Below are 26503 nucleotides of genomic sequence, written 5' to 3'. Positions count from 1 at the left end.
GTGTGTGTGTGTGTGTGTGTGTGTGTGTGTGTGTGTGTGTGTGTGTGTGTGAGATTTGTTTACAGACGAGTACATGGTGCATACTTATTCCAAATAAGGGTGGTTTATGTGGAATATAAAAAAATCTGTCAGAGGAGTTTAAAAACAATACCCTGTGGAAGTCTTCTGTGAGGGAAAAACTGGCTAGATTCCAGGACTGGTGCTCATAGTCTCCCTCATAGAGTGGAATCTTTTCCATCATCTGCCCTTTAGTTTGTGTTGCCTGGAGGGCCACTACATGGCCAGCTGGGGGACAGACAGAACTGTATTTGGGGGTGCAACCCGAAGCATGAGGTTGCTGTCATTATGTACTGGGCCTATACCTAAGACTGGGGTCTGTGGCTGGAACCCTGGCCAGAATGCAGGAATGAAATGTATACCACCTGACATATCTCCTACTGAACGATGACTCAGCAGTTGGGGACAATGGTGCCCACCAGCAAATGATGACACTGGGGATGTGTGCAATCCTGGGTATGAGTGGGTGGTCCTGGGGTTTACAGGAATACAGGCAGCAGGGCCACTGCTGGTATTTCTGAGATGAGATAATCTGCTTTTTGATTTTGGGTCCCTGTCTCCAGTCTTCTTCTCCTCTTTTCCTTCACAGATCTGGTGCAGATTCTCCAAGTTCACCTCCTTTTGTGGGGGACCAAATCGCTGGCCCTTGCGAAACTTAGCCCGCCGGTTCTTAAACCAGACCTGGAACCACAAAAGCAGATCAAGGTGTACTTAGAAAACATTTAATTTACATATTAAGCAGACACTTTTCTCCAAAGCAACAGGTAATATTTACAGGAGCAATACAGGGTAAGAAGGGTAGGGTATCATAGCAGGAGGCGATTCAAATATGAGTCATTTGAGTGGGAGGCAGCAGCTCTTACTACTCTGCCACCGACTGCATCATAAAGTTTCTCCTTTTTACATTATGCTTTCAATAAGGCCACCACCAGTTATTTGACATACACACTTAAACATAAACAAATACTACAGACTTTCTTAGAGGAATGGGGCAGCTACTGACCTGTATGCGTGCCTCTGGCAGGTTTATGCAGACAGCGAGCTGCTCCCTCATTCCTACATCAGGGTATTGTGTCTGCTGGAAGGCCTTCTCCAGAGCCTGGAGCTGGGAAACAGTAAAGGCTGTGCGGCTGCGGCGCTGCTTCTGCGGGTTTCCATAGCGCGCCTCCAGGATGAGCTCTGGAGGCAAGGACACAGCCTATGGAGCCAAATGGTATGTACACTGACCCGAACACATCAAACCTAACCTTTTATGCATAATGAAATAAATGTCTAAAAACAAACAATTGCTATCAGTCACAGGAATAACAGGAAGGTTGGAACATTTCCAGCACTTTCAGCAAGCCTAATTCGTGTATAATTCCTCTGAGTATTACTGATTATGCTTTTAGTTCCCCAATACAGTATATGACAAACTGTTACACCACAGACATAAATTATAATTAAACTGAATTCAATTTCAAATCATCACAAACTACGTGTCTTTAATATAGCTACTTAAGTATATTCAGCACTAACTATACTTTGCAGGGGTATGTTAAAGGAAAAGAATGGGTAAATATTGAGGCATGTTGTAAGAAGGCTGCTGTTTCCTCCTGAACTGTCTACATGAGCACACAATATTGTTTATAGATATAAACTAATTGTTCTATAATCTGAGGTACCAACCACAGATTTGTAGGTTTTTTAAATAACTTTAAAATCTAATGTCACAGAAATTCTGCTTCTCACACACCCATTTCACTTCATTTCAATGCGACGCACCTGCCAGCCTTTCTGCCACGGACCCGGGTCTGGGCACGGTGCTTGCGTGGTGCTGCTCCGCCACCTGCTGCTGAAGCTCGTGCAGGATAGCGAGCGGGCCGAGGCCGTGCAGGCTGAGTGTGATGGCTTGCGCGTACACAGGGGCAAGCGGCGGACACGCGCTGGGAAGCTCATTTATACTGCTGCACAAGTACGAGTACATGATAACCCTCGAGAAAATTTCTGAAAAAAAGAGATATATTAGAGTTAATAGTTTGAAAGTGCAGCTTTTTCTTGCCAACGATATTAATTTTTCAAAAAATACGGTTTATATTTAGTAAAATTTAGTAACAGTGCGCTGTGCCGTAAAATTTTCTTCCGTGCCCTGCATGGAATACCTGGAATATAACGTTGTGAAACAAGAAAAGTTTATATGTCAGCCTTCAAAAGGTAATTACAGTTACCTTGTTGTTTGCATGTGTTTTTAAAGTATGTGTTTTTATGCTTTTTTTTGTCTATAATTGTTTTTCATGGGGAACATAATTAGGACAATTACTTGAATAACCCATCCCAGCATAATCCTTAAATTACGTGCAATATACTGCTACAAATTGGTTAAGATCTTACACAGTTAGTTTAGATGTCACAGTATTTCCGCTTTTTACACTGTAGTAACAGTCAGAGTAATTTTTTAAAACTAGTTTTACCAAAAGGAGTCAACAATAACACATAAGAAAAAACATCATCTGTATACAGCATTTCATTTTAACTGTTATTATAAGCAGCTGGTGGTGCATTAGAAAAAGGAAATACATACTGAGTTTGGCAACACTGGAAGACAAACGACCACTGTTCCAGGTTCGATGCAGCCCAGCTATAGGAGTCCTGCAAGTCGGCCCTTGGTCTTGAGCATCTCCTCCTGAGTGGCCTGCTGTGTATTTCGGGCCAGAATTAATGCCCTTCCTTACCCATTCTCGCCCTGAACTATTTAAGAAGCATTAACTCCAGTTTCCCCCAGCCATTAGCCAATAGAAAGAAAGGTATTAGCCTGGATTAGGTGGGATGAGAAGAAAAAAGGTTTGCGGACTGGGTGTGGGGGGGGGATCCAAGGGCTCAGGTTTTTGAAACTATTGAACTTGGACGGTTCAGGGCAAGGATCTCCCCTCAATGCACAAGCGTTCCACTCCCTCCTGTTTAAAACAATTAAAACAATGCAGTTCGTAAATCTCTGAGGCCTGGCAGATTAAAATAACAGCCTTTGATTGTCCCTTGTTCGGATACTTCCCCCCACCTCTTTCTCGCATTCTCTCCTCTGTCTAAGTACTGTGAGGGGGTTTGCCTGATGGTTTGTTTTGCTAACAGCCACCGTATTTTTGCCTGTAGACTGTCAGCCCATGAAATGCAAACTGGAGGTTGGCTATTGATTTTCAATTCCCCAAGTCCAGTGCTGCCAGCTTTAGCCTTCCTCAAAGAGTTGTTTTCTTTCTTTAAATGTATAAAAATAGACCTTCAACCATGCCACTATACAAAATACCTACATTTTGTTAATTTAAAAAAAAAAAAAAATCTTAATTACATTTAGATATTTATTGTGTGGTATTGGAAGTCTCAGGCCTTAATATTTCCCTGTTTAATATCCTAGAAAATAAAGACAATCTACATTTCTGATCCAACAAATTTATGGAAATAGAATGATGTCATATAGCTTGTGAGCTACAGGCTCTCAGGACAAGCAGTCTCTTGAATTAAGAAAGCTTCAAGTTCTGCACATGTTTAATCAAATGAAGCATTTGGTATATATGTAAATAAAAGGTCTATTTTCACAGTCTACTATGCTCAGTTCAGCACCCTGCTATGATAGTACCTCTGGAAATTGGCCCAGTGACAAACAAAATCATTACAGTAAAAACAGCTCTGGCTCTCGGCTCTATGGTTCAATGATGTAAATTCCACTTAGGACCAATTCTGTGGCGCTTAAGGCAGAAAGGTAAAGCATGTGGAGTGGAAGATCTTGTTTCCCACGAGTATCAGTGCTGTGTTCTAGAGTCCCAGAATGGTTTCTTCCCTTTAGCTGACTATACCAGGACTAAAATCATCAGTCAAGCAGAAAGGAGGGGCGATGGGATAAAACCAATCTGGCCAAGCTGTGCATCCCCATTTACAGCTGCACAAACAATGCATCATTGGGGGAAATTCATTTTCAGCAACATAACAGTAACACCAAACTAGCAACAATCTGGAAGGACAAATATGACCACCTCAATAAATGTTTGCTGTAAAATGTGTGTAAAATGTGCACATTTCATGATTTTGTTCTTAATATTTGCAAAGCTGAAGTCTGCATAGGGGGTGTGGTGGCACAGTGGGTTGGGCTGGGCTGGGCTGGGTCCTGCTCTCCAGTGGGTCTGGGGTTTGAGTCCCGCTTGGGATGCCTTGCGATGGACTGGCGTCCTGTCCTGGGTGTGTCCCCTCCCCCTCCAGCCTTACGCCCTGAGTTGCTGGGTTAGGCTCCGGTTCCCTGTGACCCCGTATGGGACAAGCAGTTCAGAAAGTGTGTGTGTGTGTGTGTGTGTGTGTGTGTGTGTGTGTGTGTGTGAAGTCTGCATGTTTAATTCTGAAAGAATCCAAGTTTCAGTAATAGTTTCTTGCTCATCCATTTTATTAGTGACATTTTACCATGGTTATTCAAGGTGAATGGGGGTGCGGTGGCGTGGCAGCACAGTGGGCTTGGCCGGGTCCTGCAAGCTGGTGGGTCTGGGATTCGAGTCCTGCTTGGGGTGCCTTGCGGCACACTGGTGTCCTGTCCTGGGTGTGTCCCCTCCCCCTCCAGCCTTGCATCCTGTGTTGCTGGGTTAGGCTCCGGTTTGCCATGACCCCGCCTGGGATTTGCAGCTTCAGACTGTGTGTGTGTATTTGACATGAACAGTTTTTTGGTTAGCATTTCCTGCCTTAGAAAGCCTAGTGAAGATGGTAGTATATAGTGCTGAGTATAGTATTGAGCAGTGAATTGTCATTTGCCTTTCTTTATGTTTGTGCCTTAAGGAATCATGATGGACAGTAGTTCTTATTTCTTTCTGATTTAATAGTATAAGTAAAAGCATAAATATTTCACATTTCATAGTGGGCATATGCACAAACCTATTTTTCAGTTCAAGACCTCAGAATATCATAGAATAAGGGTTGCAGCTGATGTGAACTGAATAGGAATTGCACAAGTCCTGTTTGGGTTCTGGAGCACCTGCCCTCACCTGGAGTTCATAAGTGCAAGTTCATTCTTTGAGTAAATATTTATTATTCAATGAATGCTTTGTCAACCCTACTCCTGCATTTCAAAAATGAATTACTTCAAATTGTTTAGGTTTTTTACAGGTGGACACCACAAACAGTGCACCTGCATTTTTGAATGGATATTTCTTCCAAAACAATTTCAAACTTAATATTTAGCGACATTCATCGGTATTAATGGACACAGAAATATTAGCAGTCCTCAGCTAAAAGAAGTGTAAAGATTTGTTTTTCTTCCTGCTTCTTTTTTTTTTTCCCCACTCTTGGCTGTCAAGCTGTATTAGTGTCCGATAAAAATAAGTCATTTAGAAGAGGCTCTGTAGCACAGCCCCTGAACCCCATTAAAAACTCTAGGATTAAGACCCAGAGGCCTTTGTCTCTTCAGCCTGCAGGATTAGGAGAGATTTACCAGTAAAAAAAAAAAGTAGTTATTTCATGGCACTTTCATCACGAAACCTGGCCAAAGCTGTGTTGGCTGGGGGATTAAAACACACAAAGAGGCTAGTTGTGCACAAGCCTTTCCCCTCCCCCAGCACAACGTGCCCCCCTCCAAAAATCCATACCGTTGCCACCCTCCTGTCTCCTCTGCAGTACCCACATCGCTTTAGTTTTGCTGTAAACAAGGATTGTCTTTGATCATTTGCATTCTTCCAAGCAATATAACATCCTTTTGACATTTCTTAAACCACCTTAAACTCATTTAATCTCTGAGGAAGAACCCAATTGCAGCTTTTGCTATAGTAAAGCAAACTGTAGAATGTACTGTACTTGGTAATTTTATGACATTGAAGACAGCAGTTGATGCATTGGACAACTGCTACAGTGCTTTTTAACTGATGTGGTACGAGTTCTGTGTAATTAGGGAAACATTACTTTTAGAAAGTACTTTGAGTATTCTGGCTCATTCTTTCCCCCTGTCGTGTTTAAAAAAAGCTTAATGGAGTTTATCCCATTTCAAATGAATCCACTTACACATGCAGGGATTATTTGCGACAAAAACAAAAGGCAGACCTGTTAACCATATTCGGAAAGGATCAGTTCTACGAATGGACAGCTGACCAAGTTTCAGTAAATATGATGAAAACCTGCTTAGAGATAAATTACATCATCTATACTGTGATAGCACTTCTCTTCTAGGAATTTTGAGAGAGAAATACTAAGTGATACATTTTATGTTTAAATATTTGATCTCTCAAATGTAGGCATGGTTATATTCCACTTATAAGTACTTTATATATGTGTGCAACAGGTACATTTTTTCCCCCGAAAACAAACTTTAGGTTGAAAATGCATGTACTATCAGTAATCTGATTTTCTTTTTCCTTCAGCATAAAGGTGACAGAGATTAAAAGTTTCAGAGCTAGAAAGATCTGTTATCGTTTTTTCAAATATCTCAAAACAAACTTTTCACTGGCTAAAATTACTAACCCCTTGAATTATGAAAAATGTGAGATATAAATTTTGCAGGACAGCCCCATGTTGATTATGTTTAACAGAATATATAGAAATAACTATTTCTTTGAAAAGCCTATTTAAACTCCTCAGTGGTATTTAATATTCTTGACTGCCTTTAAAAGCAATGGAGTGCAGGAGCAGGTGTAACTTGCTCACTTTGTCTTTTGAAAGATTTCCTATAATATACCTCATAATGGCTGTTTAACAGATGTTTAAGTGGAGGACAGCAGGTACTCCCTCCCCGTGCTTCTCTTATTCTCTCTAATTACTTATCAATAGTGAAAATTTGTATTGACAAGTGGCTGTCAGGAGGAGCTTTGTAGCTGTCAGTTACTGGTGGAAGAGCCGCTTAAAGCAAAGGCCCCTTGGACACCAGATCCATCGATCGCAGAAGAACACAACTGAGACTGTCCAATGGCTGCTGTATTAGGACTGGGGTAGGGTGCTGGGATGCCAGGGGGGGATAAAGTATTCTTCACTGGGGGTGATGGTAAATTGATGAAGCCAGTTGACCTATGGCCCAAGACTAAACAGTGGGTCACTAGTGCTCCCCAAGCCCCACTTTTAGAGTGGCAGATCATGTTGCAAGCAGACACACTTGTACACAAACACACTGACCAAGCTGTCATACAGTGACAATCAGTGACACACACAACTCAACCAACTGTTTTTCCCCACCTCTATGCTTCTGTTCAAGCAGTCTGACTGCACTGGCAGCCAGGTTCCATTGCAACAGTTGTCTTTATTGATGCAGCTCTGGCACAGATCCTCTATCCTTCATGATTTTAAACTTCACACATCTTGTCAAAACCCCTGCAGAGAATAGTTAAGGCTCATGATAATATTTATCAGAACAAAAGTTGCCCAGAATTCCTCTCAGTTATTGGTCATTGTGCACACATATCCATTTCATACAATATCTCCCTTATAACTGCGTCTTGAACCCAGTCCTTTCGTCTGCTGCAGACTTATTGACGAATAAAGATCAGCCCCTTAACTGGGTAACAAGAGGTTGTTGGATCTCAGCTTGGTCATGAAGAGAGGACACAGAGCTAATGACAGATTGATATGGACCAGGATGCTGCAAGTCACAGGGGAGCAATGACAGAATTAAACAGAACACCCATCTAAGAGACCTAACATTTCATAAATGAGTATCTTTTTAGCAATGAGAACAAAAAATAATACATAGTAGGTATAAATACAAAAAGTTACAGCTTTATAGTCAGTGAATTTATAGAAATGTCATACAGAATTCAATTCATCCCAGGAATTTATTTTTATAAAGTGGTCTTCTCACATGCTGACAGAGCCCTGAACAAAGGATTAGAGGCATATTACAAAAAAAAGACTGACTATGTATTAAAACTACAGTAACTATGTAATTATTAAAGTTGTAAGTAAACCTACTGGCCACAGAGGAAAGAAACAATAAAACTTCCAACCAAAAGACAAAGGAGGAAAAAACCTCTGCAAATCCAAGTGCCAGTGGCTGCCCATCCTTTCTGGGCATTCTAGATTAAAAAACACATGACATTGTAGCTAAATGCTAATAACCTGATGTCCTGGTTCACAGGTACATCTCATCCACCATGGCATGCAGTCATCAGTTTCTGTCAACATGGAATGCTGGTATCAAGGCCAGTCTATGCAGGTGTCATCATGAGGAAACAATGCTCCACAATAAATAAAAGGTTAGTAACTGATGGCTTAATGAGATTATAGTTTTATAAAAAAAAAAAAAAGGACAAAAAACGTAACAAATGGGAATTACACTGCTCGTTAATATGCCAGAGTGAACATGTTAAGTCTTAAACCTGGATTTAAAGGCTGAGACAGATGGGGCATTCCTGACAATAACACGCAGACTATTTCAAATTTTAGGCACTCTATAGCTAAAGACATGACCTCCTACTGAGATCTTACTGATCACAAGTACTTTAAGGTAACCCACATCCAATGAAAGAAGATGTCTTGGAACATAAGAATCAATAATCTCACAAAAGTAAGACTGAGCAATGTCATTTACTGCCTTATAGGTCAAAAGTAAGATTTCACAGTCAACTCTAAACATAACTGAAAGCCAATGCAGCAATTTAGGTACTGGTGTTTTCTGGTTCTACTTCCTAGTTCTTGTAATTAAATGGGTCATTAAAGTCAAGATCCATTATCTTTAGTAACAGTCTTATAGCTATAATTTTAAAAGTGATCCGGACACAGCCATTAATTAACAAAGAATTGATTACATTAACAATGGGCTCCAAGACACGATATATTTAATGAGAGAATTCCCTATGATAAGACCCAAGGAGGCTGGGTGAACTTCATACAAGCACCTCATGCTGACTAAAGCTGACTGCCTGCCATGATGAACAAGACACACCTATGTGAACTGGGACATCAAGTTAACAGTCAGCTACAATGTTAAGTTAACTGACTTCAGTCTTTTTTAATCTAGAATGGCCAGGGGGTGTAGGGAACCACTGGCACTTGGACCCCCAGGTTTTTTTTTTTCTCCCTTGACTTTCAGTTGTAAGTTTTTCATTTTTTCTTCCGTAGCCAGCAGGCATACTTATAGCGTTAATAACTGCATGGATAATGTATTATTCTAGTATATATAACTGTCTTGTTTATCTGTCTTATCCCACTGTGTGTCACTGTGTGAGAAGAGTGCTCTATAAAAATGAACTGAATTGAATAAAGGCTTCTTTGGGAAAGTACCATTCAGAAACAGCAGCAATGTTATCGCAACAAGTTCTTTTAAGCTATTTAATAAGTTTTAATTTAGCAGAAACTTTTCTCCAAAGCAGTTTACAATGTTCAGCTGCTTACAATGATTCAATTCAATTCATTTTTATAGCGCACTCTGCTCACGCAGTGACACATAGCACTTGAACACAGGCATAAGACAAAGAAAAACATCAGCCAAAGAAACACATAAGACAATTGACTACAGACTAGTGTAATACATTATCAGTGTTTATAACTTAAAGAAATTAGTTTAATATGTTTTGATACAGAGGTGGGAAAACAAACACAGCCAAGTGAAATTACATTTTGTAGTGATATGCGCAAGTCAACATGTAAGTCTTTAGCCTGGATTTGAAGACTGAGACAGACGGGGCATTTCTGACAGTAACTGGTAGACTATTGCATAGTTTACAGTACATGAGACAAATGATACAATGATGATTGATATAGCAGGGTAAGTTTTACTGGAGCAAATCTGCAGTACTTTGCATAAAGGTACTACAGCAGGAAGGTGGGATTCAAAGCCCTTGTCCTTCAAATATAAGGTGCTGACTAACCACAGCATTACCTACAGCATTTACTAGTAGTAGTATGCATTATATCACTACGGTTCAATCATTACTCCTTTCTTTTTTGTGGTGTACTTTATTGCTTCCTTCTTTCTTACGATAAAAAATAAAATATTTATACCACCTAAAAAAAAGACTATATTTCTGCGCTGAAAATAAGACAATATGCTAGGATTTACAGGGGTTTATGTGGAAAAACAATACAGTAAAAAGTTGAAAATATGCAAGTCTGAGAAGGATTGCAGTGGAGCTGCTGTTCTCGCCCATAAGGGATAATATGGCTCTGTCACAGCATGGGGTCGAGTCCTTTCTCTGTGTCTGTATGCACTGGCCCGACCCCTAGCGACCCCCAGCAGTCAAAGCTGATAAGAGGGAAGCAAGCTGATCGAATTTGATAATGAAGGAGAAAGGTCTTTTAAGCTGTTTCGCACCACATGCTCACATTTCAGCAAACACAAGTAACCTTCTCCCCTCCCCACCACCTTAACATTGTGCCAGTATTGATCTTCACTAACTGGATCTTTAATACCTGGGGTCCCTGGGCCAGGCCAAGGAAATGCATGCTGACAAGTGACAGGTCCAACTCAGTGGGCTGCCGTTTGGTGGGGGGACCACAATGGGACTCCCCAGTTTTGCCTTTTTTTGTGTGTTCCATCTTGTCTCCCAATTTAACATCTGCTGAGAAGCAGATACTGATCAGCTGAGCAGCTGTTAGAAAGGAATGGGCTGTGTGGACCACCAGAAAGGAGCGATGGACACAAGGCTGCACACACACACAGAAGAGGAAACAGCCCTGGGACAGAGCACACAACACACATATGACCGCAAGGTGCAATAAAATAGCAGTGCTAGATTTCATTAAACTCGAAATTGACTTTATCCAGAAAAATAAGATGTTAATTTTTTAATGTTACTGTTTTAATAGAAAAAAAACAAAAAATGCAAAAATTGACATTATAGCGCATATATAATATACACACACACACACACACACACACAGCAAAAGTATCTACGGTGGTGGATTTTACTGTACCTTACACAAGACTGTACAGACTTCTCAAGTAATATTTTATAGAAATTATTTCATGTCTGCCTTTATTGCATTTCTACATTATATATGCAGTGGTACCTCTAGGACTAGGAATACAGGTGGAAGTTAGTGTATAAAGTCAGGTGTGCCACTTCAGTGCTGTTTAAATGACAGAACAAAAAGGGGGAGAAAACACATTTGGGAATGTGCCATTTCCAAAATCATTTTTTCAGCAAAAATTATTTTACACCAAACTTATCATCTTGCTCAAATATTTCTTATTCTCCTCCCAGTCCTGCTCAATATCACTGTCAGCCACAAGGCGACTCCTTGTGAATGTACTGTAACGCTTCAAGAACTAATCCCCGTTTACGGCTAGTTTTAAGACTGACTTTTGTGTGATCTGGCTGGAGAACTGGCAGAAGTCACTTTTGTAGGCAGACCACACGCTGTTTTCCAGAGAAAGCTCTCACAAATTACTGTCCCACAGATGTCCCTTCTAGTGCAATTTGGGTACAAATCTGCAGGTCAAGAATGTAGCAGCCGTAGCACCTGACAACAAAACTGGTTACAATCAAATCAGCATGTGGTTCTTGCTTTGATGTAAAAAAATCACAAGCAAAATGAGACAAAAAGCTACTGTGCAATCCTGGATACCACTCAACGCAAGAGCCTTGCGTTTTTGTTGGTGATCTACGTTTTACCTGTTGCTTTCAAGCAAACACACTACTTCCTAGAGGGACTTCTGTGTAACACAGCTGGAATTCTCACATACAAACAAAAGAAACAAACAAATGCCCTGATAAATCTTGGGTTTTCAGAGAGGCTTTCTTTGTGCACACCCAACCCAAACGTCTTCACTCTCTCCTCTCATTTTTAGCAGAGGAACTCAGTCTTTAACTGAACCAATTTTCTTTAAAAAAAAAAAAAAAAAAAAAAAAAAATGAATACTTAACAACAATAGTGCATGGTTCTAGTAATACAACAATCGAAAAAACACTGTTGATTCCAGCCCTTCCTCCACAGGACTCTTCAGCAACGGGTTGTGCAAAGTCACAAGTGCAGGGTTCCCACAACTGATCTGGGAATGGCCATTTTTACAGCATTCCCACCATCTGCTACTGTCCCAGTTCCTCAGGGCTAGGCACATAATGACACGCTGTCAGTCCTCCTCTCTGGCGGAGCAAGGGCAGGGCTGTTAGGGTCAGTGGTCATCTCTTTACCTTAGCATCCTCCCGAATCTTCCATATCATCAGCTCCATGCAAGCGCAGGCATCCTCACTCGAGTCGTGCCCCTCCACTGGCAAGAAGAACAAAGGAGCATCTTTCAGGACTCAAGTTGTGCATTTGCCTTCTTTCCAACCCATGTCTAATAAGTTCCATATACTGTATATGTATGCAATAAAATGAATATGTACAAATAAATTCACCATCACCCCACTGTGTCACATCTAAGCACCTCACCATTGTCCTGTATGATGCGTTTGAGGTAGTCTGCCATAAGGGTCCGCAGCGCTCGCTTGTAGGGCAAGCCCAGGCGATGAGGGAACACTATGGCTGTGTCCACTACAGTGTTGTGGAGGAGCTGGGAACATAACATGCAGACAGAGAGAGGACAAGAGAGACAGGGAGATATGGATAGATTGAGAAATAAAGGGACTAATTTTAAAAACACCAAAGAAAAATTAAAGCCCAGGCCTCTGTAGAATTCCAGCAATATCTTGTGTGCTAACTAATCAAGTTCCATTGTCTAACAGCACACAGTTCCTCTCTTGAATGTACCTTAAGTGCAAAAAGGTCACTCTCCAGGCTGTGTCCAATGAGGATGGTGTCAGCATTGAACATGCTAAGCAGCACAGCCTGAACATCCCGCAAGGTGATGGTGGTGTTCTCCAAGTCCTCCGGCGTGACCCCTGAGAACCTGGGGAGAGAATACATGAACCAACTGAACACGCATGTGCACGGAAACCAATGGGTCTGATTTACATTCATGGGATTTACAGGGTATTTATTCCAGTTTCAAAACAAAAATACAGGCGATTCTGTTCCAATAACCCTGTCACAAGTCAAAAATCCCCTTATAAACAACTAACATGCATAAATGCTACTTTGTATAACAAAGCTTCACTATATTTTGAAAACTTATTTCACACATTCATGTTAAAATAATACTAATCTAGAATATTACAATAAATACAATATTATATTTTCAAGCTGCACTATTATTTTCACCTTTGTTTTTAAATCTATTGTGTTCTGCTACTTTAGTACCACCAGAACACTTGCTTTGGACTTGCTAGGCTTCTTAAATAAAAGGTGACTTGAAGTAAATAGTCAACAAAAAGTTTTATAAACAAAATGCAATCACTGCTAGACACCCAAACACTGATTTGAGACCCAGATAATAAGAAATATGCCATGCGGCAGCATAGCCGACATTATCATACAACAGACAGCGTGGCCAGTGTTAAATGGTATGACCGTAATAAAAGTTTAATGGAATGGTTGTTGTAGGTCGCACATGTCATAACTCAAGGACTACCCCACAAGTAAAAATCCCACAAGCATGTTACCAGCTGTAGCTATCAATTAGAATGTCTAGGGTAAGGGTACTTAACTGCCCTTCCTGTAGCCCCAGTATATGCCTTTGTAGGAAGTAATGTCCTCATCCATCCATTTATCCATCCAATTTCAATAAATTGCTTATCCTGAACAGGGTCATGGTGATCCAGAGCTTATTCTGAAATTGTTAGGCACAAAGCTACAGGCTACACCCTGGATGGAATTCAAGTCTATCGCACAGTAGCCCCCACAAGCTGAGACTGAACCCACATTTTCATACCATCTAGGTACTTAGAGGCAGCAACCCTGCTTATTGCACCACGGTGCCACCCTCTATTGTCCTCATTATACAGTAATTTAAGCAATTTCAGTACAAAAAAAAAAAGTTTAGTTTTGCAAAGACAAGTTGTAGATTTTCGTAGATAAATACATCCTTTTATTTAAATTTGAGTGGTTTTATATTACTTTTCGTTACTTCATTTTGCAGACACTTTTCTCCAAAGCAACTTCTAATGAAGACTATGTAGTGTTATCATCCCACTCCCCTTATTCACCTAAGGTGACTTATGCTGCTAGATACACTACTTACAACAGGTCACTCATCCATACATCAATGAAACACTCTCTGTGTCACTCACACAATATGGGTGACTTAGAGTCTCCAATCCATCTGAACAGCATGTCTTTGGACTGTGGGAGGAAACCGGAGCACCCGGAGTAAACCCATGCAGACACAGAGAAAAGAAAGCCATTGTCTGCTTTACATTTACTTATTTAGCAGACGCTTTTCTTCAAAGTGACTTCAATGAACTCAATGTAGTGTTATCAGCCCACACACTGACTTACACTGTTAGATACACTACTTACAATGGGTCACTCATCCATACATCAATGGAAGACATCCTCTCTGTCACTCACACACTATGGGGAAACCTGACCAGCATGCCTTTGGACTGTGGGAGTAAACCAGAGTACCTGGAGGAAACCCACACAGACACGGAGGGAACGTGCAAACTACACACAGACTGAGCGGGGATTGAACCCATATCCTCTCGCACCACCCAGGTGCTGTGAGACAGCAGCGCTACTCACTGTGCCACCGTGCCGCCCATGGCCACAGTGCTTTATTAAGCATGATTAGTTTTCACGATGTGACAAAATCCTGCATAAACCTGGCCACTCAAGTGAGAGCTAAGTAACTTCAGATTTTAAAAAAGCCATTCTGTGAAAACCTTCTAGAGCCTTCTGAAGTCACTGTGACAAGCATACAACTATCACCCTACATGCTCCAACCCCACCCCACAAGTTGTCTCAGTTTGCTGATATCAGCAGAGAAGAACCCATTTCCTGCATGGCGCACCGTGTGTTGTAGTCCACCACTTTGCTCTCGGGCTTGACAAACGTGTCATAGATGACCTTCAGCTCTGAGTTGACGACCGTCACCCTGGTTAGCTCAAGTCCCAACTTTGTGTAACACTGCACAGGAAGAGGAAGCAAACATGTTGTTCAGATAAAGGCCTATCACTAATTATTACTCAAACTCAAAGTTTAATCTGAATCAACAGCTTCTATACAAAACTACTAAAATACATATACTGAAAAGTATCCACAACACTGCATATGAAGAAGGAATTAAGTGTTTAAAATATTGCAAATATTACTGTGACAGCCTCTCTGTACTATGAAACATAGATGGTCCCAGCTGCATGACATCCTGGTATCTTACATTTACATCTTAAATACATGGGTTCATTATCCCATATTCAGTAGACCCGCAGAGGGACGTTGTAACTCAAAACTGAATATTACAAAAACAATGTTTACATGTTTTTAAAGATTAGTCTTTTACAATTAAAGTGTTTTTAAAGGAAATACTAGAGAGAGAGAGACTTGTTTAAAGTGACAAAACACTTTACTATCAAATATAAAAGAAAAATAACACATACGGCACTCAGTCTGCAAAAATAGAGAACTTTGGTGAGGCAGTAGAATGTAAATATCGCTCACGGTACAGTACTACATGTTTTCTAAATCAATGACAAGATGTTTTTTTTCTGCTTCTACCTCAGATTCATTCTGAAACCATAATGCACATACAAGCACCCTAAAAATACGCTTTGAGAACCAATTTAATATCAAACAAAACAGTAAACTAAGAGTAAGGACAGAGTTATTGAAAACAGCAATAATAACATAAGCCAGGACAAATAAGATGAAGGTGAGTTGATTTCTTGTTCCCCAAATCCCATGCTTTCCACCTTAGCGTCAGTTCACTCTGTATACGGATTGCATCAGATGTGCAAGCTAAATGTGCATTTATTCTGTATGACCCAGCTTTTCCACTTCTTCTGATCTTTCATTCCAAACTTTAAATAAACAAATGATCAAAGAAAATGTAATGCACTACTGCAAAAAAGATGAAAATCTGAACAGTTGTGTGCTTTTGAAATGTTTGTCACATCAGTCCACGTTTTGCTTACTTGTTATGGGAAAACTATAATAACTATATTTAATTTTGTAATGCACAGTATTTTTCGCTCAATTTTAGATCGATATAGTGGGCACTCCTGTACACAAATCCTGAGGAACAATGCCATCATCACTCCACTTTTGTTGGTGTAGGCGCTGAGAGATTTTATAAAATGCTACTCACCATTTCACAGTCTAGGGCATAGACACCAGCATTTCCATCTACAGGCAGCGGCTTGCTGAAAGTCTTCACATAGCCATCTAGGGCCTCTTTTCGCCCATCTTGCACATGTTGCTACAGGCAAAACAACAGAGCAAGTCCAGTTCCTCAAGCAACAAGACAAGGACTTCCAGACACCACAACCTAATAAGAGACATTCACCCATCAACCTACAGACTGAAAACACAACCGTTAAATAAATAAACTGGAGGATTTTTACAATAAAATGTATTACAAATTGCTGGTGTCCCTTAGGCTAAGCACAAAGATACACAGCCATATAAAGCCTGCCATAATACTGCCCCCCTGTGTTTGTAAATAGACACTTCTGAGGAAAACATGTTCTAACATTGTGTCAAATTCTGATGACAACATGAATAAAGCAAGTATTTTTCAGAGGTACTGCCAAAGCCTAAGAAAAGAAATTAAACACACAAAGGATTCAGACTGGCATCATCAAGTCATTATCACAAGATGACAAGATTTCATGGTAGGCTTTCAGTGACTGAAAACACTTTGAATCATGGACCAAGAACACAGAGCTAAATTTGAGTTACCTTGGCTACCTGGCAACCAGGGGAACCCACCACACCAGAACAACAGCTGTACTGGGTCTCCCAGCCTCCCGGCACTGGTGAATACAGAGCACGATAGAATTAGAGACTGATCATAAAGAAAAAGGGATGGAAGAGTCCTGCTTTTATACATTCAAACATAGGAAAATATATTAAAATGCTCATTAAAATACTGATGATTACTTCAAGGAAACATGAAACTCTCAAAACTTAAGAATATATCCTTCTGTGATGCAAAAAAATGGATTTTGGATGCATTTCTAGAAAGCTGACCAAGTCTGCTTTCTGAAAAATATTAAAAAGCATACAATGTCTCTTTAAGAGGCATTAAAATTCAGCATTGTAGTATGCGCCATTTGTGAGAGACAATTAATAGCTGGGTCTTAGAAACTAAAAAAGTGTAAATCACACTGATTTTCCCAATTAGTGGAAGAGAAATGTTAACAATTCTGAGAATTTGGGCACAACTGTCATTAATTTTAACCACAGGAGGCCCCAGTTAGGTAGGATATGTTGGTTTTGACCAGGTCTCAGTGTTCCCGAATATTATTTATAAGCAAGTAATGCATATCTGGTGTTTCAAATGCACATCAAGTACTAATTGAAATGCATTATGAAATCTGTAGAGTGGATTTTGAGAACCCAGGCTTCAATAAACAGACAGAGATGCACATGTGGGTGTGCGCACGCACACACACACACATACAGGCTCACCCCGCTGCCGACGTAGGCGCCCCCAGTGATGCGTACACTCCTCTTTCCTCACGCAGTTGCCATTGGTCGTGACCTTGTACTCTGTCCCACAGCGGGAGCAGACTCTGGCGAAGGCTAGGGTAACAGACAGGAAAGGGGACAGAAGCAGGTCAAGGAAAACGTGAGAGCCACAACAGGCAGTACCCAGCCCTGGTGGTCCTCAGGTGAGAACAGAGACGCACGGTCTGTGTTCTTCTTTTCTGGCAGGTTATGGACTACAGCTCGGCCTGGACGATCAGGGTGGGGTCTGGGGTAGCCGTGCTCTTGCAACTGGTCCTCTGTCATCACATAAGCCTTCAGCTTCCGGTATAGCGTGGCATCTGAGACAAACAACAAAATGGTGCTCTCACCACATGTCTGCATCAGCAAGGCAGCGGGAAGCACAGTTAGTGAGGACACAGCCAAGATCCAGGAAACACCCTGCTGTAATACATTTGAGCATGGCTTTTTAATGTACTTTGGTCCAGTGAAACATCTGCATAAATGGATAAAAATGGTCAGCTAAAACAACAATATATTTACATTTATTCATTTAGCAGACGCTTTTGTCCAAATCGACGTACATCTCAGCAAAAGTACAATTGATGCATTACATTAAGAGAAGGAGGCATAGCTGCAGACATGATAGTCTCAAGCAAACCTAGTCATATATTAAAACATAGCAAACCCTGATGCGGATTTGTTCCTTATCAATCTAAACTCCTTATAATTACAGTCAATTAAGATTCTATGAATTTCCCTCTTCAGCATACCCTCAGAGGGCCATATACTATAGAGGCCCTAATGGTTGTGACCTTTTAACACATCAGGGGGTTGATGGAAGCCAATGCAGAAAGGTAGCAGTGCGAATCTCAGACCATGGACAAAGCAGATGAATATCACCTGTGAGCTCTTCCTCCTGCTGCTTGCCCATCCTGTTGATGGTAAAACTGGTCTTGGCTGCCAAGCGGCCCCCTAGTACCTCCTCATGTGACAGAGACTTCTTATTGGCATTCACAGCAAGCTTCTCTGGGGGGGAAGGCAAACCACATTTCAGACTGCAGTTAAAAGGAGAGTTTCAGTTATTTCTGAAGAGTAACGAACATCAGTGGTGGCCCAAATCTGTCCTGTAGTGTTCCAGTCAAGGGTGTTTTACACTTCAGCCTGAATAATAATTTTTAGATATGAGCACTAGTTGCCATTTAGATAAGCATATGCTGGGCTACATCTTGGATAGATTTCCAGCAGTTGCAGGGCACTATCATTCACACGCACATACATATGCTGGCCGAAGCCACTTGTCCCGAGTGGAGTCGCGGCGAGCCAGAGCCTAACCCGGCAACACAGGGCGCAAGGCTAGAGGGGAAGAGGACACACCCAGGACGGGACGCCAGTCCATCACAAGGCACCCCAAGCAGGACTCAAACCCCAGACCCGGCAGAGAAGAGGTCCTGGCCAAACCCGCTGCGCCACCGTTCCCCCCATTCAATTAATTGCAAATAAGATAAATAGCATGAGTTTAAAATGTATGAAGAAACTAACGCATCTATTTTGTGTAAGGGTGCCTAACCTATCCAGCTTTCACATCTGCATGCCTTTGCATCTGCTGCATGCATGTGCTATGTGTGTACGCGCGCAACATACTGGTCACAGGTGGAGCAGAAGAGCTGCTCTTGCTACGTAGCTTCTTCAGTGTGTTAATGGCCACATTCAGATAGATGTTCCTGCTGCTGCTGCGGTCATACGCAACCTTTTCCTCTTCCAGAGCCTGAAAAACGATTTTTGCCCGATTTAGTTCCAAATCATTTCAACATGGGATTAATCAAGTTCACTGTCAAGCTCACAACTGTTTTCCTTACACACAAACTACAAAGAACACAAACTTATACCCTAAAGGCCTAATTAACGTATCCTTAAACTTTAGTACCCTTATTAAATATATATTTTAAATCAGTGAATGACGCTCTATAGCGATTCCCATGCCAAGCACTTTACCATCTGGAAGGCACTCTCTTCAGAGGGACACAACTTAAGGCACTCGTCAATGAAAATATTGAGGTATCGCTGTCGGACATTGGTTGGCACTTTAGCGCCAAACTCTGTGGGAATGACGGGCCGCTTCATGGAGGAACTCTGAGGGGAAAGACAAGCAGCAGCATTCTAAGTTCATAGGTCAATGCTGAAAGCTAAATGTGTCAAGCTGTTGTACATGTCTCTGGCAAACTATTTATTGCATTTGTCAAGGGGTTCCAAACTTTCCCTTATATTTGTTCAATCCAACTACATGGAGAAGTCGTTTCACCAATTGAAGGTTGGAACATTACTTGATTGAGTATGTTTTTATTCTAGATGCTTAAAATTGCCTTGAAACAAAGCTACATACGGTGCCTGGCAAAATAATCTATTTCTATATCCAAAATCCAGTTTTATCCAAACTAATTCTTCTATCAAAAATCACTATCCCTACAGTGAAGTGTGGCTGCGTTTAATCAGCAGGGACTCTGCATCTTGTTAAAACAAAAAGCAAAATATAAAGAAATATTGCAAGAGGACCTACTTTAGTCTGCTAAGAAAAAATGTGAAGCTTGGTTAAAAAGGTCACCTTTTAGCTGGACAAAGTACAATGGCAAAATAGCTTACAATGTGGCTAAAGAATAAAAAGGTGAACGTCGTACAGTGGCCCAGACAAAGTCCAGATCTCAAACACACTGAGTATCTCTGCCACTGTTCGATAATGGCAGTTCACAAACCCCATCCAACAAATCTGAACAACCTATGGCAATCAACCTGGAAAGAATGGTCTAAAAGTCACTCATTGTGCAAAGCTGGTACATAATTATCCCAGAAGTATTATTTTTTAGAAACAGAATATTTTACTTTTTATTTTTTCATAAAAATAATATCACCTTAAAACAATGAGTTTCGGTGTTTTGTTTAATTTGTGATTCGGTAAAATGAGAAAACTGGCCAAGGGGTTGAATCATTTTGCATGGCATTGTATATACTGCTAACTACTCAGTTTTTCATTTACACATGTAGGTATTTTTGCTTGACAAGAAAAGTGTACATATCCCTCTTAAAAGCAGAACAGCAGGTATCTATCCAGGGGTCCTGAAGAACTGTTTGCAAGTTTAGCGTATGTTCTTCGTTAACAGGCTCTGTTTACCTTCAGAGTGGGTGTGTGCGCTACTCTCTTCTGCGGCACCGTGGTAGTGGTTTTGGAAAGGATACCAGCACATGTCTGTTTCTTCACAGAGGGCATCGCTAGGCCAGCCTGACTGGGGGAGAACAATGGGCCAGCTGTCTGTTTCCCCGCCGCAGCACCTGCAGACAGAAATGCACCCACATAAACAGTATACAGCTGCAAGACAAAGACTGTATTGTGAACTCCAATTTATGGATGGAAAAAAGATGATTAAATGTCTGAAACCTCCTACCAGAGTTTGCGGCTGAGGACACTGGGTAGGGGCGGTGTGCCACCCTCTTCTTTTCTCCACTGAAGCTGGAGATGGGCCCAGCTAGAACATCTGATGTCTTGACAGCTGCAGCCAACTGTGCAGCCTGCTGTTGAGCTATCTGCATGCGCTGATAGCAGATTTCCTGTGGCGTTGGTCTCCGGTAAGGCCTCACAACAGGTTTGGATGTCAGTTCAACCTGACAGAAAAAAATATCAGATTCTATTTTCAGTTCATACATAATATCAATCCAGCTATTTGAATATTTTCAAAAAAAAAGAACACAACTATATATATGCATGAGCACGCACGCACACACACACACACAGACTCCTCAACTTGAAAACACAATTGGATTCGGAAGACTGTTCACAATTCCTTTTGTTGGTAACTCAATCTTAGTACTAAGTCGCACTTAATAAAAGCTTAATAATATAGATGTCCCAAGATTATTTTGTTAACTTCCTGCCACATTAAAAACATTAAAATTACTGAAAATGAAAGTCATCTTTACAAACTCCTACTCAAGTTCCGATTCATGTACAACATTCCTCATCATCTTCAAAGTTTCTGCTTTTTTATTATCTGTAGTTTGATTAGATTAACTAACACTAAAAACAACAGTCAGGAGCTGTATACACTGTGGAAGCAAATCCAGTTAAGGTGACCCCACATTTTCTTTCCTTTTCTATATGGGTGTAGTTTATGGGCATCTACCAGTTGGTAAGCACTGGTCATGAAAGCTATACTGCAAAATGAAATGCTAAGAAAATGTGTTGTGTAACTATTTTATGTACATTATTAATTTGAGAACATTCATTTTTGAAATCTGCACAACGATTAATACTTGCAGGTGATATGTGGCACTTGATACTTGGCATTGCTGTTATCACTCACATTTCCTTTGGTGATAAAGTGGGAGACTCTCTTCTTCTGTCCAGGGAAGAGGGTGCTTAATGTGCTCTCTGTGTTTTCTTCATCTTCTGCCTCCTTAGTTAGCTGATTTGAGCCAAAATGGAAAGAGAAAATTAGCAGACATCTTAAACAGAGTTTTACTATAAAATCTACAAGACTACCTTTAATGACACAACTACAAATGCTATGATTTAAAGTTAATTATTTTTCACAATTTCTTGGTTCTTCAGCCTTAATATAAAATTCTGATATTTTAGAATCCTTATACCCTGGAGGGGAGGACTGTATTGACTTACTGTATTTTTACCTTCACGTAGCTGTTAAAATTCTATATCAAAGGCAGTGCTCATTGCTCATTGAGTTCTTTTCCATTCTAAGTCTCAGCAACTGCAGCATAACCTGAAGGTTCAAGTCCCAGGAGGGGCACCCAATCAAGCTTTATCACTATATACTACCAAATGAATAGTTAACACATAGCTAGCTTCCCTTACTCCTGGCTTGTAGGAACTGCTTTACAACAGCTGAGATCAGATATTCACCAACCTACACTATCCTGTCCACAAATAAATATGGTCAGTAACAAAGAACTCACAGTCAGAACCAATTCAAGTCTGTAAACCTGAAATGGGAATTATGCCCTCCATAAATGTGAATCAATTCACTCTGAAGCCCAAACGTGCCTTTCATTCCAAGTCTTAATCATTTTCTTTGAAAAGGTATTTAGTAAATATTTAAAAAATTAGAAGTGTTTGTTAGCTGCAACTGGTAATAAATGAACAGGACTAATTGTCAAAAACTTCCTGATGATGCAGACAGATGATTAAAGTACCTGCTTTGCCTGCCTCCCCTTGTCCTCAGTCTTAACATCTTTTGACTCATTGAAAATCCGCAGGCACTCCTCCATAGGATCAGAGTCAAAGTCCAAGTCCCCTTGTAGGTTTGAATATACATCCTCATCATCGGTCCTGTCCTCTGACTTGCTTTCATCATCTGAGGAAGAGCTAGTGACTTCAGAGACTGTCCTCTTATCAAGTGAACTTCTCTTCTTGAAAGCAGCTGCTGACTTCCTCACAACATGCTCCTCTTCCTCTGGACTTTCATCTCCGAACAGGTCGGCATGACTCAAAGACCTCTGCTTCTCAGGTTTACATACTTTACCATCCAAACAGCTCTTTGGCTGCATCTTTTTATCTTTGCTGCTTTCAGTCCAATGGCCTGTGACTTTCTTGTCTTTCCCAATTCGATGGTTCTCCAGTTTCCCATTCTTCTGGTCACGAAGTCTGGAGGGGTCCTTTCCACTCTTATCAGACACCTTGATCCTTTTAGGGCCAGTTGTTCCTCCCCCTCCTTCCTTCTCCTTCGACCCAGGGTCCCCTTTCAGCTTCTCTCCTTTTTCAACCTTTACATCACTCTTGGCCTTCTTCACACCCTTACCTCCCTTGTTCTTATCACAGTCTTTCACCCGAGCCTTCTCTTCCACCTTCCCTCCTTCACTCCTACCGTCCTTTTTAAATTCTGCTTTGCCTGGTTTCTTGAATGTGTCGGCTTTTTTCCCATCACCTCCGGAATGTCCTCCCTTATTCTTCAAGCTGCTACTCTTTTTGTAGGACTCCTTTTGCTCACTGCATGTTTTGCTGCTTTTCTTTTCACAATTTTTATATTGCTTTTTCCCTGCCACTTGGTCATCTGGTAAGCCAACATCACTGCTCCCAGACTCCTCCACAACACACAAACCAGACCTCTCTTCTCTATCTTCCAAACTCAGCTGTCGCTTTACCTTAGCAGCTGTTGCAAACTCTCCTGTCTCCCATCCTTTTCTTAAAGGGTCTTCTGCTAACTCTGTGCTGATCCTCTTCTGTTTCAGACGACTGATGGTGGTTGGGCGGTACTCTGTTCCAGAGCTCTCATCGTCAGACTCAGAAAAGCTTGCAGAATACTTTTTACAGTCTATGACTGCAGGTGGCAGTGGCTGTTGCCTTGACTTCTTGGGAGACAGCACATATCCTTCATCGGTTGTCTGATTTTCCACAATGGCAGAGTGAAGCCTTTTGTTACTGGCCAGAGTTCCAGCTCCTACAACACCCACTGATCTGGGCTCCTTTGGGCTTCTGCTGTTTTTGCTCCCTGGCCGTGCTGAGAAGTTAGAGAGGGGGTCATATTCTAGGTCTGTGGGGGGTTTGGAGTTGTCCAGTGTGTACTTAGAGGAAGAGGCAGGGAAGGATGGGGGGCTGGAAGGAGGAGTTTGAGAGAAGGGGGGAAGCTTTTTTGTGGCTGGCTTGACAACAGTAGTGGGGACATATTCCAGGGCATTTGCATAACTGTTTTGCTCATCTGAGTCCAAGGTGTACTTGCTGGAGCAGGGCGTTGGATTGTAGTTGGCAGCTGGGGTCATTTGGTAGCTCCCAGGATCATACTCAAATGGAGAGGCAACCGCCAATGCCTTGAGCCTCTTGGCACCTGCTTGCATTCTACTGGTGGTGGGATCATACTCCTGGTCCCCAATACGAGACAGTTTCTTCTGCTCACGCTCAACCTCACTGCGCATAGCCTCAATGGCTCGGTTGACAAGCTCCAGCTCCAGCACTCCAGCCAAGGGGTCAGACACTGGCTCTCCATTCTGCTGGTCCTCAACCTCTGGGTTGTAAGGGTAGCCTTGCTCTGTAGTAAGTATGAAGACAGAGTATTACTTGAATTATTCAAACACCACAAAACCAGTCAAAAACTGCTTTAATTAGTTATTTCACAATCTTTATTAAATATGTTATAATACAAATAATTTTTCTGAGCAAAATTTACTAAACTTGTTCACTTCAAACAGCATTTCTTCACCATGCCATCCTTATTACTTGTATCATGTATGTCATTAAGTTGTGCAAATTTCCTAAATAACATGATACAAATGATAAATAGCTCTGAAACAGAAATGACATGATGACACGAATACTGATTTTGTACATCAGATGTAAGTGACAAGGTGTCTGTGTAAGTGTTCAGTGTGTTTGTGTCGCGCTGCAGTTGTGTCTGAAAACGAGCACGTATCTCGCATTAAGTCCACCAGAATGTACTTAAAATAACAAATGGACACATTGTCCAGAGTGAACGTTCTTCGTGAATTGCACTCGCGAGCGCTGCGCCACTGACACTCCACACAAACGGCGGAGGCAGGAATTCACCCTTGTGCTGGGAGAACGGTTCTCTGGCGCCTCGGTTACTGCTGGTGCTGCACGAGTCCCTCCTGTGCCCACTGTGCCTGAAGTGACAGTACGGTCTATCGCATCGGCTTCCGTCACTCCTCTCCGTGGAAAACGGACAGTCAATCCCGCGGAAGAAACCGGTGGATCTCAGCATCGTCCCCCGAGGAAAGCACTCCTCATACCCGCTGAACCGACACGGAGTGCACAAATATCGTTCGAGCTGTGTCGATACGAGATGGGGTGTCTAGAAGTACCGTTTATCCATCCACATACAAAACAACAAGAGCCCCAATATCGCCATGTTTCGCTCTGTGAAACCCCAGTTGTCGCTTTTTGTGATGTCATTACTACGCGACCTTGGCCATTACGTCACAGAAGTCCGAGCAAAGGCGGAGTAGGCTGGGGAAACACCTGCCAATTGTTTCGTATCTGTTTAGGATACACAGAAGTCTTTTACCTGCCTTCTAAAAAGCAAGCCTTGGTTGTTGTATGGCTTACTCGATTTCCTTTTCATTTTTTCTTTAAATATCAGCTGCTTTTGGTGATTTTACTGCCGACTGCTACTTGCACAAGTTTTTGGCTCGGCAGTTATACTAACTTGAGCATGATGAACTGTGAGGATTATCCCGTCGGTGATGGCGTGTCCGTTTTACCGAAAGCAGTCAGCCAAGACAACACAGTTTATTTACATACATTTAATATAATACAAGAAGAGTCATCCTTGACAAAGCAAGGTTTCAGGAGAATAAGGGAAAAAAGATGCATACCGCACCAAAGCAAATTTATCCGTTGTACACTAACACAGTACGTTACAATCCATTGAAAAAGCTTTAAAAAAACTGTTGTGTGAAGGAGTGCCAAGGGCACACATACACAATATCCATAGTCGGGGCACTGTGGAGAGTTGGCCTGAGCCGTCTGCAAATGACTGTAGGCATTAATAACGGTTGAGGACTTAAACCGCGTCTGCATTAAGTCAATGGAAAAGGATGATAGTTGTCTTCCCGGGCTCAGACCATGTTTACCAGTTTTACACAGAGTACGAACTAACGACAACCAGCACTATAACTGACGGAACACTGAAGTTGTTAACAACAACACTCCGTCCACCTGGGGCGCAATCTACAGCACATTAGTCTGTAGCGTCCTGACGCGGGCGCCGTATTTATAGCGGACCTCGTGACTGAGCTCTTCAATTAACCCCGCTGAGAGAAACTCGTGGGAAGGGGCGTGTTCCACATGTTGAGGCTAGATTGTTGCGTCCCCCAGTGTTTGTGTAGAACGCCGTTGGGCACTGCAGATTTTTTTAGTTTTTAAACTGCTCTGTTTTGTTGTTCCCGGTTTCTCTATTGAGAGGATGTGTGAGAGGAGAAAATGCAAATGGCGCCCCAGGGCAAACAATAAGAGTTGACTTCTGAAATAAAGTGCCATTATACACAGCCCTTGGCTTTTGCGGGGGTCTTTGCATGGGCAGCTAGTGTTTGAACTGAG

At 41.6% G+C, this 26503-nt stretch overlaps 2 protein-coding genes across 4 annotated transcripts; both read right to left on the bottom strand.

The window, feature by feature from the left end:
• dmbx2 (diencephalon/mesencephalon homeobox 2) lies at positions 1-2642 on the bottom strand. The gene is made up of 4 exons (XM_018728282.2): positions 2618-2642; positions 1822-2043; positions 1061-1236; positions 1-738 (listed from the first exon to the last, which is right to left on the bottom strand). Exons 2-4 carry the CDS (start codon positions 2021-2023, stop codon positions 274-276), a joined length of 843 nt encoding a protein of 280 aa, XP_018583798.1. The 5' UTR covers positions 2024-2043; positions 2618-2642; the 3' UTR covers positions 1-273.
• Positions 2020-25335, bottom strand: rexo1 (REX1, RNA exonuclease 1 homolog). Of its 3 annotated transcripts, none has more exons than XM_018728278.2 (17): positions 24992-25335; positions 22648-24476; positions 21801-21902; positions 20886-21102; positions 20615-20772; positions 19444-19581; positions 19093-19216; positions 18352-18477; positions 17652-17789; positions 17431-17544; positions 16699-16772; positions 16106-16216; positions 14813-14928; positions 12673-12811; positions 12355-12475; positions 12114-12190; positions 2020-2731 (listed from the first exon to the last, which is right to left on the bottom strand). In XM_018728278.2, exons 1-17 carry the CDS (start codon positions 25164-25166, stop codon positions 2675-2677), a joined length of 3816 nt encoding a protein of 1271 aa, XP_018583794.1. In that variant the 5' UTR covers positions 25167-25335; the 3' UTR covers positions 2020-2674. The 3 variants fall into 3 exon arrangements, with proteins under 3 accessions (XP_018583794.1, XP_018583797.1, XP_018583795.1); XM_018728281.1 differs by lacking the exon at positions 2020-2731 and adding an exon at positions 11820-12030; XM_018728279.1 differs by lacking the exon at positions 2020-2731 and having other exon boundaries at positions 11820-12190.
• Positions 25336-26503: the final 1168 nt, after the last annotated feature.

This window comes from Scleropages formosus, chromosome 9, assembly GCF_900964775.1.
Source record: "Scleropages formosus chromosome 9, fSclFor1.1, whole genome shotgun sequence".
Classification (NCBI taxonomy): Eukaryota; Metazoa; Chordata; class Actinopteri; order Osteoglossiformes; family Osteoglossidae; genus Scleropages; species Scleropages formosus.
The sequence above is the reverse complement of the archived record's forward strand: the minus strand, read 5'-3'. Positions and strand labels throughout refer to the sequence as shown.